Genomic DNA, 13,657 nt, shown 5'->3' with positions numbered 1-13,657 from the left:
ATACCCCAAGGCCATCAGGTTGGGGGATATTAATCTTAGATTTTGCTGCTCCTAACCATCGTTGCAAAAGCTCTCGCATTCCCCCAATGTTGTGTTCCCAATTCCTCTGCACGTCTGTCATTGAAATGTTTCAGGCAAAGACTTACGTGTCCATCCAATGCCCACTTATCATTCTTGAATTTGTTCATGAAGATCTCCAGTGGCCCTGTAATTTGGTGTACCTGGAGGAGAAGATGGACATCTTCTCTTTTGTAAATACCTGGAAAGAGAAGATAAGAAAGCCGGGCAGTCAAGGTTGATTGTTTTTCTTGTAACGCAAGCAGGGTGAGGAAGCCCCCGAGAGAACTGGGGGCGAGGGGGGAGGTTTCATTGCAATTTGAGAAGACAAGATCTCAGTGTTCTTGAATGCTCTGTGAAGTTAGAGCAGGGTTGCATTCGACTCTGGAAAAATCATATTGGAAGCTTATCTGTATTGCATGCATTTAGTTGTTTCCAAAGCCTGCAGGTAGCATTAAATTATTCAGGAAAATGAAAATGCAGGAAAGATAGCCTTCAAAGAGTTGTCTCCAATTGGGAACATGGTTAAAATTGCAGATTAAAAACATGCACGCACACACACATACACACATACACACACACACAAATAAGTGGATGAGGTCCAAGATTCACAGATTCTAACCATCCAGACAGGGATAGTGAAAACCAGGAAGCTGAGAGGTCTACTAGTCCAACCCCCTGCTCAAGAAGAAGTCTTATACCATCCCAGTCAAATGGATGTCCACTCTATTTTTGAAAACCTCCAGTGATGGAGCACCCCACAAGCCTAGGAGGCAAGCTACTCCATTAATTAATTGTTCTCACTATCAGGAAATTTCTCCTTCCTTCTAGGTCGTATCTCTCTTTGGCAATTATCTCTTCCAGCCATTCCTTTGTATTCTGCCCACTAGCGCTCTAGAGAGTAACTCAATTCCCTCTTCCTTGTGACGGCCTCTCAAGTACTGGAAGAGACCTATCATATCTCCCCTAATCCTTCTCTTCAGTAGGCCAGACATACCTGATTTCCTCAACTGTTCATCCTACAATTTAGCCTCCAGTTCCTTTAACTTCTCTGCACACTTTCCTGGGTCTCAACATCTTTTCTCTATCATAGTTTTTGGGCCATTTGGGTTTCGTATATTGTCAAAACTCAGTTGTGAGCCACAGTTTGCATTATATATAATCCATCACAGTAAACTATACCATAGCTTATTTGTTTGGTTACGCTACTATGTTAGGCTTAGTATGTGGTGTTAATATGAATGCAGAATACAGAATTTCAGCTGGAGAATGATTACTCCCGGGGTCTTTAATCATTGATTTCCTTTGCACATTAGACAGATGTTTCAGCTTGATTATCCAGGCAGATGAGGGTGAAGAGAGTAAAAAAAAATAAACAACCAACCCATTATATTGGCAGTATTAATATGTGGTGAAGATAAGGTTGGATGGACATCATTTTCCCTTCTATGTTGTTTAATGGGGCGAACATCTCTCTTCTCCCACCAGGAATGGAGAAAGGCCCCAATTGGCTGCCTTACCAGAGACTTGAAGCTCCACACCGCTGTGGTCTATTAGGGTGGCATTCACTTTACTGGTGACTGGATCAAAGCTGGTGACCGAAAGCATGGCTGGCTGCTTTTTGCCCATGTATTCATAAGAGCCTTTCCAGAAGGAATTTTTGGCAAAGACATCAGCAGGAACTAGAAACAACCCAATGCAGAACAAGACAAGGAGAAGATTTTAGAACAAGTGCAGAAGCCAAACAGGCCCTCCGTGGTTTTGAATAGTGTTTCTCCGCCTTAGCAACCTTAAGAGGAATGGGCTTCAATTCCCAGAATTCCCCAGAATCATTATTTGTTCAATACGTTTTAAAATCAAGCTTTGTTACTTCAAAACAAGTAACCGCCATGCCCTTCTGCCTGCCCTTAAAACCTTCTTTTTCCAGCAAGCTGGGCTGGCTTAACATAACATTTTTTAAAAATATTTTTAACTGGTTTGTCATTTTAAATTGGGGCCAAATTAATATATCCTTTTAATTGTTTTTAATGTTTGTATTGTATGTTTTTAGCTGGCTGTTCCTCCCTGAGTCCCTCGGGAGAAGGTGCGGTATATAAATTCGAAATAAAATAAAAAATAAAATAAATAAAAAAACAATCAAAAGGGAGCCTGAGTGGCGCAGCAGACTAATGCTACTGTTAAAGGTAGTATTTAGCTTCCAGTTGCCTGCAATTACTGCGAGTTCAATTCTCACCAGGCTCAAGGTTGAATCAGCCTTCCATCCTTTCTAAGGTAGGTAAAATGAGGACCCGGTTTCTGGGGGCAATAAGCTGACTTTGTATAAAATATACAAAAGTATGAAGGCTATTGCTTAATGCCTTGTAAACCGCCCTGAGTCTCCGGAGAAGGGCGGCATATAAATCAAAATTAAAAAAAAAAAAAAAGAAATGCCATTAAGAGTCTCATCCATTTAAAATACCGAAAATCCATTTTAAAAAAATGAATAATTTGAGTTTTTCATCTTTTATAAGAAAATTGACAAGTGTGTCCATCTATTTACAGACCCAAGTAATTTGCTCTGCTGTTTCATTTTTAATATATTTTTATTGATTTGATAGTTAGGAAAAAGAGATACCTGAGACTTTTGGAAGATGCTGATCCTTTGCAGCACCCATAGGTCGCCTGCTGGGTCGGACATCCGCTTAAAAGGACAATCAAAGCAAGAATTCATATAAGGTGACACAAACATCATTAAGAGAACATTAATATTCTATGAATATAAAGAAAGATCTTATGTGATCCCTTGCTCTCTTCAACTTGGTTCTGAGTTAACCCACTTTCTGTTTTCTGGAAGAATAGATGGAACCATGAATTAATTTGTAAAATAAGCTAATCAAACTTAGAATGTTGTGTGAATGCAACCACTACCTTTGGAACTGCCTCTCCCCCCCCATTTTAAATTATTTTGTAGCCCTTTGTTATTTTTATAAATAACTCAAGGCAGTGAGCATACCTTCCACCTCCCATGTTGAATATATCTGAAACCTGGCCAGCTTTCATGCCTAAAGTGAGACTAGTACTCAGAGTCTCCTAGTTTCTATCTTGATGCCTTAACCACTAGATCAGGGGTCAGCAACCTGCGGCTCTGGAGCCGCATGTGGCTCTTTCACTCCTCTGCTGAGGTTCCCTGTCACTCAAAATATGCATCACAACTGCCAATGTGCGACACCCATCGGCACAGGATTTATTGAGCTTTTCAACACCCGGTAGGCCAACTATGGATAAATCCAAGAAAAGAAAAGTTTCAGAAGAAAACAGAAGGTTTAATTCAACTACATATGCTAGTTTTGTGGCCGCTCAAGAAATAGTCAGGCACAGGAAGGGTTTTGTGGCTCCCGGTGTTTTCTTTTCTGTGGGAAATGGGTCCAAATGGCTCTTTGAGTGTTTAAGGTTGAAGACCCCTGCACTAGATCAAACTTCCTAATATTTAATATTTTTAATTTAACATAGTTAAGCATGTTAGAAAAACAGGGAAAAAATGCTACCAGGTGGATTTGTTTGCTTCTCTAGCCTAGGAAGACTCTCTTCCTATTAGGTCTATAATTATGGATGATATGAGAGGTTAGACAAAAGGGGTCTCCCCACTTTTTGTTTCACTATTTGAACTGGCAAAAGTGGTCAGCGAAAAACTTCATAATATGCAAACAAAAAACACACACACACAAAAACCTTGTTTACTCCAGGTGCAAGGTATGTTGGGGACAATCTGATATAAAGGATTAACACTGATAGAGGAAGATTTATGTTATATGAACATTGTTGAGATCCTCCAGAGTGAGAAGGCAACTCTATCCCTGAGCAGCAGAAGTGAAAAAAGAATCACATAGAATTCTAATGTTCTGGCTACCAAGGTGGAAAATGGTGACCCAAAATCGGCTTTTGGGTCTGATCTAACAAGGCAGTTTTTAATCCTCTATGTCTGGGGAACAGGGGACAGAAATAGAGTGATTTGTCCCTGAAACACATGGCTGAAATGCAACAGATGAATTTCAAGTGGAAAGAATAAGATGTTTTGTAGACATCTTATTATGTAGATGTTTTGTAGCTGTCTTTCCGTTGGCAGCTTTGTTTACCCAGGCAAATGGGAGGCTTCCCTGTCCAGCTGCCATCAGCCTTACAAGTCCGATGCTCTGATCCTCCAGTGAGATAAAAGCCACTCTGGCACGAATAGATCAAGGTGTATCCCAGCGAAGGCAGGTCCAGAGCACCCACATTGGCATGGGCTGGGGTATCTGGTTCCTTGCAGTTGTGTGCTACAAAGACATGGAGGAAAGCATCTCATAACTGTCTGGTTTGGCTCTGCAACCCAACAACACAGACACAGACTTCAGAGGATAATTAGAACTGCAGAAATAACAATTGCTACCAACCTGCCTTCCATTGAGGACCTGTATACTGCACAAGTCAAAAAGAGGGCTGTGAAAATATCTACAGAACCCTCACATCCTGGACATAAACTGTTTCAACTCCTACCCTCAAAACGATGCTATAGAGCACTGCACACCAGAACAACTAGACACAAGGACAGTTTTCCCCCGAATGCCATCACTCTGCTAAACAAATAATTCCCTCAACACTGTCAAACTATTTACTAAGTTTCCTGATTGCTTCTTTGTACCCTAGGACTATCATTAAGTGTTGTACCTTATGATTCTTGATGAATGTATCTTTTCTTTTATGTACATTGAGAGCGTATGCACCAAGACAAATTCTTTGTGTGTCCTACACTTGGCCAATAAAAAATTCTATTCTATTCTATTCTATTCTATTCTATTCTATTCTATTCTATTCTATTCTATTCTATTCTATTCTATTCTATTCTATTCTATTCTATTCTATTCTATTCATGGACCCACCATTACCAGGCCTAAGAAAGGGCAGAAGTTAGCTTTCCCAACCTGGTATCCTCCAGATCTGTTTTGACTACATCCCCCAGAACTCCCGGGAGATTGCCGATGTTATTTGGAAATGACAGGTATTTCACCTGAAGAGCACCAGATTGGGAAAGGCTGCTGGTTGGGTGAAGATTGAAGCCTGTCTATAGCCAAGTGCTGGCCTGACTCAGAAGGAGGCATCTTCTGAAACAATGCCTTCTGACGCTTCATTCATCCTTGCTTTCTGGGATTCGTCTGTAAAGGCTGGTTTGCATTTTCTCATTCCCACATTATCTATCCAGGCAGCAAAAAATGAAGATCTGCCATCTAAGTATACAGTGGTGGCCAAAATTGTGGAAACCTTTTGGGAAAAGTGTATTTTCTAAAACTAGCTAATAACACCAGCATTTTTTGGGGGGGGGAGTAGTACCATAAAATTATATATCAATGGAAAGTTAATTTAATCAAGAATGTAATGCAATAACTTTTATGAAGGATTTGCTATTAGAATAGCAGTTACAGTATAAAGAAGAAAAGTGAAACACGTAGAAAAAACAAGATATACAAAAATTATCACCCTGTCAGTTAATACTTAGTTGGGTAATCTTTAGCATGAATTATGGCCTTACAACGTCTTCCCATGGAGTGAACCAAGTCTTTTAGTTCTGCAGCTGTTATAATGTGAAACCAAGATTGAATGATTGCTTCTATTAACTGGGTTTTGTTGCTGGGTCACTTCTGACTAGCAAGTTTCTTTACTCAGCTTCTTAGATTTTCAATTGGGTTAGGTTCTGGGCTATTCCCAGGCCATTCCACATTCCAGCAGTGGAATATGATTATCTTGAAACTCCAAAAAAAAAAGTGGTGCTATTAGCCATCAAACCTCAAAAATACACTTTCCCCAAACAATTTTGGCCACTACTGTATACTGCAAACCTGGATTCTTAGCACGGAGCAGTGCTCATCCGCAGCCACTTGAAAATGTATGGCCTACAACTCCCAGAATACCCCAGACAGACTGAAGGATTATGGGAGTTGAAGTTCACACATCTTCAAGTGGCTGAGGTTGAAATTCAATGGCATCAACTGTTCTGCCAACACTGAGGTAGCGAAGACTTACGGATGCAGTTTGGTTGAATTCCACTCCATGTCAGATTTGGAAGGCAGGTTCTGGTGGTGGACCCTTGCAGCAGATATCCTTTATGACACTTGAAGTAGATGACACTTCCAACCTATTGCAATGAGAAATAATGCAAATTTAGCATGTTGTGTGAATATAGCATGAGTGAATATAGCCATTCATCTAGTTAAAGCAACTGATCTAGTTAAAGATGGGTAATTCAACCTCACATATTACCCTACAGACCTGTCCTTGAAAAAGTGATCAAGCCAGGTCTGAACTTGATTTAGCTTACAGTGGCCTTTTGCTCTTGAGTGACTCAGACTTGAAAGATAAGTTTGTGGTTTCAGACAAAAAACTAGTGGAACATGTAACAAAATGTTGCCGTGTGGAATAATTTGGGCTCATGATTCTAGTCACACAATGAGCTTCTCACACATAACATATTTTGAACAGTTCTTTTTCAAGATGTGATCAAATCTCATGAAATTCCAGTGGCCTCTCAAAGAGGTTAACATATTTCATAAACTCACAAATGTTTGGCCGTTTAAATTTTCAATTTGGGGAAAGGAAGGGGGAATCCCCATCGTGTGAGACTAGGCAGTGGTGCCAACAACATGAAAAGATTATCAATCTTTTTCATAAAGCTACTGTCCTCTCGTATGCAGAATGGGGAGTTCTCCTGTGTTCATATCAACTTTGTGTGAGTTGGTCATGGGCCATCAAGTCAGTGTTGACTCTTTAGTGGCCATACAGGTAGTCCTTGATTTACGAGTGGTTACTAAGCAAAAAAAAAAAGAGCCTTGGAAGTACAGTGGTCTAAAGCACCCTGTTATTAAGACCAGCTGCCTGCAATTACTGCAGGTTTGAATCTCGTCAGGCTCAAGGTTGACTCAGCCTTCCATCCTTTCTAAGGTAGGTAAATTGAGGACCCAGTTGTGGGGGCAATAAGCTGACTTTGTATAAATATACAAAAGGATGAAGGCTATTGCTTAGTGCATTGTAAGCTGCCCTGAGTCTCCGGAGAAGGGCGGCATATAAATCAAATTTAAAAAAAAATAATAATAATTCAAAATTATGATGGACTCCAAAAAAAGTTATTTACGATCCAGATTCAAAGTTCCTATATCTGGGCCCATCACCCATGCCACATGACCACAATTTTGTTGCTCAGCAATCGGCCCAAATTTACGGCCATTTGCAGCATCTCACATGATTTCAATTGATGATGCTTTTGAAGGAAACGGATGTTTCCTTCTTGTTTCTGGCAACAACTTTCCTATAGCAAACAATGGGTTCACTTAATAATGATCACTTATGCAACCACTTAATGACCACCGCAAAAATGGTCACAAAATTGGGTCTGGTCATATAATGACCCATTTTATGGCTGCTCTGATTTACAATTCAAATTGTGGGTTCAATCACAGTTGTAAGTCGAGGACTCCCTGCATAGATTTCCTCCATCTTGAGATGCCTTATTATTTACTAAGGGAGGCAAGTCTATTTGATTCTGTCTCCATTAGAAGCACAAGCATCATCAAGGACCACCTCTGAATCTAATCAAAGGTCCCTCCGGCAAAATCCTCCTATTGTCTCCCTCACAAAACAGCTTAATCAAGAGATAACAACTCTCCAAAGAGAGATCATCACTGTCTGTGTTTTGCATAAAAGGAGAATGAATATATTCAGCCCCTGGATTAAGGATGACAAATTAGCAGTTTCGGCTATATTATATAGATAAAGAAGATTGTTCAGGGTGAAGGAGAGAAGAAAAGAAAAGAGGGAGGGAGGGAGGGAGGGAAGATGATCATATATTACCTGATAACCTTGGGAATTGTTTTGAATTCCAAAAAGGGGCACACCTGGATCCATGCAGGTTGTAACACTTGCATCTGAAAAGAACAACAAACAAATGTAAGTGCTTAATTCATTTGTGTGTGTGTGTGTGTGTGTGTGTGTGTGTGTGAGAGAGAGAGAGAGAGAGAGAGAGAGAGAGAGAGAGAGAGAGAGAGCTCTGCTCTGCCTCAGTGAGACACTTCATGGCACAAAGGTAAAGACACTTCATGTAGACTCCAGCTCTTCTGAAGTCTTCTTCTGGTTCTAGGGCAGTGATGGTGAACTTATGGCACACATGCTGGAAGTGGCACACAGAGGCATCTCTCCGGGCCCGCCAGCCATCGCTCATTGGCTGGCCCAGTTTTGCGCTGAAAACTGGAAGAGCAGCTTCTGGTTTCTGAGGCACGCATGTGCGTCAGTCAGCTGATCTTAGTGCACGCATGCATGCCAGAAACTGGAAGACCAGGTGACTGGCATGCATGCACATACTGGAAACTGGAAGCTCAGGTTTCCGGCGTGCGCATGCGCGCCAGGGAGCTGCTCTTCCAGTTTCCAGCATTCCCCCGCGTGTGCGTACTCCCAGAGTCATGTAAGTGCAAAATTACTTGCAGAGGCATTTTTATTATTTTGTTCCCCAATAAAGTCCCATCTTGTTACCGATGCAGCTTGGCTGGGTCCCACTCCATGATCCATCAGCCTGGCAGAACCTCCGAGCTGATCCCACCAGCACTAATGGGGGCAGACAGGAATAAGAGACAGAGGAGCGGTAAGTAAAACCTCGATCTTCACGTCGCCCGTCTGCTGGGATTCCTGGATCGCCACAAAAGACAGCTGCAAAAAGAATGGTCGAAGGACCTCAGTGAGAGACATTTCATTGGGATAAGATCTCTAACCACACCAACCTCTTGTAACATCCTATGTCTGGTGCATGCAGCCAGTGAGTCAAGAACCCTAACTCTTTTGGACCAGTAGGGAAATATAACATATTGAATACATTTTGGGTGTGCAGATGAAGAAGTAAGACGAAGACCTGAACCATGACCTCTAAACTCCTGAACTCAAGTAAAGTTCCTGAATGTGCTGGAATATTATGAGGCCCATCCTGAGAAGCAACTAACGCTGATATTTGTGGACACACAAAAAGCGTTCGATAATCTAAATTGGAAGTTCCTCATAAATTATCTTAAATCAGCACTAATATTTTTAGATGGGAACCAGGACGTAACTAGCCACAAAAACGAACTACTGCCAATCTCCATTTTATTCTTATTATTTCACCAAAAACAGAAAATTACTGGTCAGCATTTATTATACAATGGTAAAAAGGTTGCTTGTATCCTACTTCAGTGGGCAGATCCTGGTGGTCTCTCCCCAGTCCTGCTTAAATAAGCTTGACTGAAGCAGATTGTGTGGTTTCCACTCAAATCATGGGGAAATTTTCCTTTACAAGGAAAATGATAACTATGAATTGTCACAATGGGGAGGGAGTGGATAATCACAAAATTCCAATATCTTTATATCTCAGTTTGCTTTTGTCTTTTTCTCAGCTCAGTGGATAGATTCCACCAGTACATAAAGAAAATGAAGAACTATTGTTGTGATGTTCTAAGAATACCTATGACGTTTATACAGAATCCAAGGTCAGTTTTGGAAATAAAGGTGAGTCTGGAATTCACACTTTGTTGTTAGTTGCGAAGTCATGTCTGACGCATCGTGACCCCATGGACAACGTTCATCCAGGCCTTCCTGTCCTCTACCATCTTCTGGAGTCCATTTAAGCTCACACCAACTGCTTCAGTGACTCCAGCCAGCCACCACGTTCTCTGTCATCCCTTTCTTCTTTTGCACTCAATCTTCCCCAGCATTAGGCTCTTCTCCAGGGAGTCCTTCCTTCTCATTAGGTGGCCAAAGTATTTGAGTTTCATCTTCAGGATCTGGCCTTCTAAAGAGCAGTCAGGGTTGATCTCCTCTAGGACTGACCGGTTGGATCGCCTTGCAGTCCAAGGGACTCGCAGGAGTCTTCTCCAGCACCAGAGTTCAAAGGCCTCAATTCTTAGGCGCTCAGCCTTTCTTTTGGTCCAACTTTCACAGCCCTACATTGCAGTATGTTGCAGTAAGTTCACACTTACATTGTGTTTAAAATTTGAATAATAAAAGTTTGAAAAGTAAAAATGGACCCTGACTGGTACCTAGAAAAATATCCATGGCACTCTGACACCTACAAGTGTTACGTTGGGGACTCTCAGTTTAGAGCAGGGGTTTCCAACCTTGGCAACTTTAAGCCTGGTGGACTTCAACTCCCAGAATGAAGTCTTCCAGGCTTAAAGTTGCCAAGGTTGGAGACCTTTGGTTTAGAGGACATTTGTAACCTGGCTAGCGGAAGAGAGTGGCCAGCTTCTCTCTGCATGCTGTGTTTCATTGTCAGTGAATGTTTAATCTATTCCACCTTCCTACTCTCTCCTGGCAGACGGGCTGACGAGAGAACAGAAGGCTAGCTTCAATTTCCTTGCTTGCTTTTGCTTGAATTCAAAAACAGATCTTCCGTTGTGTAAAGGCAAAGCACCATGTGGCCCTATATTGAACAGGAAAGCCTGTTTCTTCTGCAGCAGGTGGAACAAGAAATGCCAGACAAAAGCTCATGTTTTTCCAAATGTCTGGGTGGGGGAAAAAAAAGCATCTTAGCACACCAGCACTGACACAAAAATTCCACACAATTGCAGGCTAGCTTCCCTTCTCATAAAACTCTGAACTGATCCCTTTCCTTTAATGCCACACCTTTGCTTTCGGACTTCTCTTCCAAAGAGGTTTTTTTAAAAAATTAAAAGTTTTTTATTTTTTAAACAAACAAACATCTAATACATCAATCATTCCTTCCATGTGACATCTCGGTGTTGTCTCCAATCGTTCTTCTTTTTATTATTTCTTCTGCCTTCATTCTCATTCAATCAATTACAATAATTCATCACTAACAAAATATTCTGATTATAGCATTTTTATACCTAACTATTAATTTACTTACTTATATCTCTTTTCTAACCAATAGTAGAATTGATTCAATATCTTAAAGTATTCTGAATCTTCTCTTTCTTTAATCATCAAAGTCAATCTATTTATTTCTGCACAATCTACGTTGTTTTTAATTACTTCTCCTTTCAAAGGTATTTTCTTTGCTTTCCAGTGTTGTGCATAAACAATCCTTGCAGCTGTTATTACATGTATAATCAAATAAATATGTTCTTTGCTAATTTTTTCTGGAGGAAAAAAGGAAAAGCTGTTCCCAGTAGGAACAGCTCTGGTTTGGAATCAATACATTGTTGTATCATTTCTTCCAGCCATATCTTAGTTGCGTTCCAATAATTTTTAGCTTCTGGACATGTCCACCACATATGGTAATAAGAACCTGGTAACTGGTGACATTTCCAACATTGAGATTATTTATCTTTAAACATTTTTGCCAGTTTCTCAGGGGGCATATGCAGTGGTGGGATTCAAATAATTTAACAACCGGTTCTCTGCCCTAATGATTTCTTCCAACAACCAGTTCACCAAACTGCTCAGAAAGTTAACAACCGGTTCTCCCGAAGTGGTGTGTACTGGCTGAATCCCACCACTGGGCATATGCCATCTATATCGATTTTCCTTATATGCAGTGGACATTGTTGATTTATAATTCTCCAAAAAGGTTTGATAGCATCTTCTAATACTTCTTGGATACCGAAGGCCAAATTTTCCAGCAGAACTTAGCTCTTCTGCTGAGTTTGAAAATGGGCTCATTTTGCTTGGTTCAAGAAGAGAGTGGGAAAAGGACTTTGGAAGTGTTTGAGTTAAAGTTTGCCAGTGGAGGCCTTTAACAATTAGGAGAGATGAGGGAATAGGGTAAGCATTTTAGTGGAATGTGATCCAACTGCCTTGTGCAACTGAAAGAAGTTTGTGTAAAATGGAATAAATAAACCAGAAAACTTTTCACCTAAGTGTTTTTCCCTGGCCCTCAGGGAGCAGCTAAGATGATTCTTCTGGCTCACAGCAACATTCAGACAAGCAGCATGGTGCCCCTCGCTCTCTCTGTTGTTCTTTTTAAAAATAATCTCTAACTATAATGGCAGAGCAGCATTTTTGATGGGTTCTGTTGTGGCCCGTCGGTGGCCAGTAGAGCTGGCAGCAGAATCAGACAGTGAGGAAGTTGGGGAGGAACATGAGCTAGTCCTGGGGGCTGGGGAAAGTTTGGAGGAGGGCTCTGCATCAGAGGCAGAGGAACAGCTGGAGCCTGTTCCCAGTGTGCACATGCACAGAGCTGCCAGAAGACAAGAACAACTAAGAAAGCAGGGTCGACTTGGGAGTAAAGCCAAATCTCGGAGGTGATTGGCTCCTCCCATAGGAAACAAAGGAGGAGCGAACAGGGAGTGGGTTTTTGCAGGAAACAATTTGTTCATTCAGTCATTTCAAGAGTGGAAAAGTTTTGTTCATGACTGTAAGAGACTCTGTGCCAAGTTTTGCCTTACACTGTGTTTGGAAACTGGTTATCTGGCAGCTTTCCAAGCGAGATAAGGTTTGTGTTGATAAATATTCTTCTGAAAAACTGTTTGCCAAGACTTGCTGACTGTGAATGAAAGGAATTCACAGTCATGTAAATAAAAGGAGTTTTGCCGGGATCAAGACTCTGCTTCCTGCTTTTTAAGGGAGCCTAGGTCAGAACAGGTACTCACTAAAGACTGGAGCCTGTCTTTTGACCAGTCAGATAACAAGAGTTTATGATGGATATGTCTTTATAACATAAAAAGCCCCATGACTTCATGCCTTGTCCAACTGGAACGGTCTACTTACGAAAACACTGTGGGATTTCTCCACTCCATGATCCATTTCCTTCACAGGTCAAAACAGCAGCTAAGGAGAGCTGGTAGCCTTCCAGACAGGTATAACTGATACTTGAGCCCCAACTGAAATCTGAGCCCATGACTCTTCCATTGGAAACGATTTGTGGAGATTTGCAGATGATAGCTAGGGAGAAAAAGTCACATTGAACTCAACAAGAGACCTAGAAGGTTAGAATTCTTTTTCTAGGGTTTCTTATCATGGTCATGTGAGTGTGGTCTACATATTGAAGGAACTTTTTGTCATAGCTGCAAAGCGCCTTCTTCAAAGGGCTAGAATTCACAGATGTTACCCTGTTCTTTCTATTTGGTCAAATAAATAAATAAATGTTGCTGAAATACAGATAGTAATTAAATAAGGCCACAGCATGCAAGTAACCGTATAGCAAATTGGCCATCTGTAGCACCTAGGTATAAAGTAGGGGAAATTTTAAACATGCTTGTACGGGCCATCAGAAATCCTGGCACGAAGGACATTAACACTAGACAGGATGATCACTTCTAGACTCTTGAGAATCATGTGCTTCCATGTGCAACCAAGACTAATTTATATATGGCTTCTGAATCCACCTCTAATCCCAATTTTTTCCAAAAGTCTCAGATTATTCTTGAAACGAGTCCTTCCTGGCTTTCCATTGACCACAGGGATTCAAAATAATGCGAGCCATGAACAGAAATGGGCATAAAAGGTTTCTTTAGGATTCTTAAAAAAAAAACAATGAGCAACCTTGTGGTTAAAGAAATTGGTGGGCAGTTTTTACCAGATTTTTCAAGGGGAAGAAATATTTCTACAACAAATTTCTTAAGAACAAAACTCTCCCACCCTTCCAGCAGTAATATAATGGATGAATTCTCTTGAG

The 13,657-nt window shown here is 41.0% G+C and overlaps 1 protein-coding gene across 2 annotated transcripts in view; it reads right to left on the bottom strand.

Moving 5' to 3' along the window:
• CSMD2 (CUB and Sushi multiple domains 2) overlaps nucleotides 1–13,657 on the bottom strand; it is an 822,245-nt gene that overhangs the window by 10,028 nt on the left and 798,560 nt on the right. For both annotated transcript variants that reach the window (XM_034413370.3, XM_034413371.3), the window contains 8 exons: nucleotides 12,751–12,924; nucleotides 8,587–8,760; nucleotides 7,912–7,985; nucleotides 6,091–6,202; nucleotides 4,170–4,349; nucleotides 2,672–2,737; nucleotides 1,578–1,739; nucleotides 147–259 (listed from right to left, as the gene is read on the bottom strand). In XM_034413370.3, the coding sequence (XP_034269261.2) occupies nucleotides 147–259; nucleotides 1,578–1,739; nucleotides 2,672–2,737; nucleotides 4,170–4,349; nucleotides 6,091–6,202; nucleotides 7,912–7,985; nucleotides 8,587–8,760; nucleotides 12,751–12,924 (1,055 nt within the window). The remainder of the gene's footprint in view (nucleotides 1–146; nucleotides 260–1,577; nucleotides 1,740–2,671; nucleotides 2,738–4,169; nucleotides 4,350–6,090; nucleotides 6,203–7,911; nucleotides 7,986–8,586; nucleotides 8,761–12,750; nucleotides 12,925–13,657) is intronic.

This window comes from Pantherophis guttatus, chromosome 10 (assembly GCF_059756535.1).
Source record: "Pantherophis guttatus breed Tessera chromosome 10, ASM5975653v1, whole genome shotgun sequence".
NCBI lineage: Eukaryota > Metazoa > Chordata > Lepidosauria > Squamata > Colubridae > Pantherophis > Pantherophis guttatus.
Note: the sequence above shows the minus strand (reverse complement) of the source record. Positions and strands in the feature narration are given on the sequence as shown.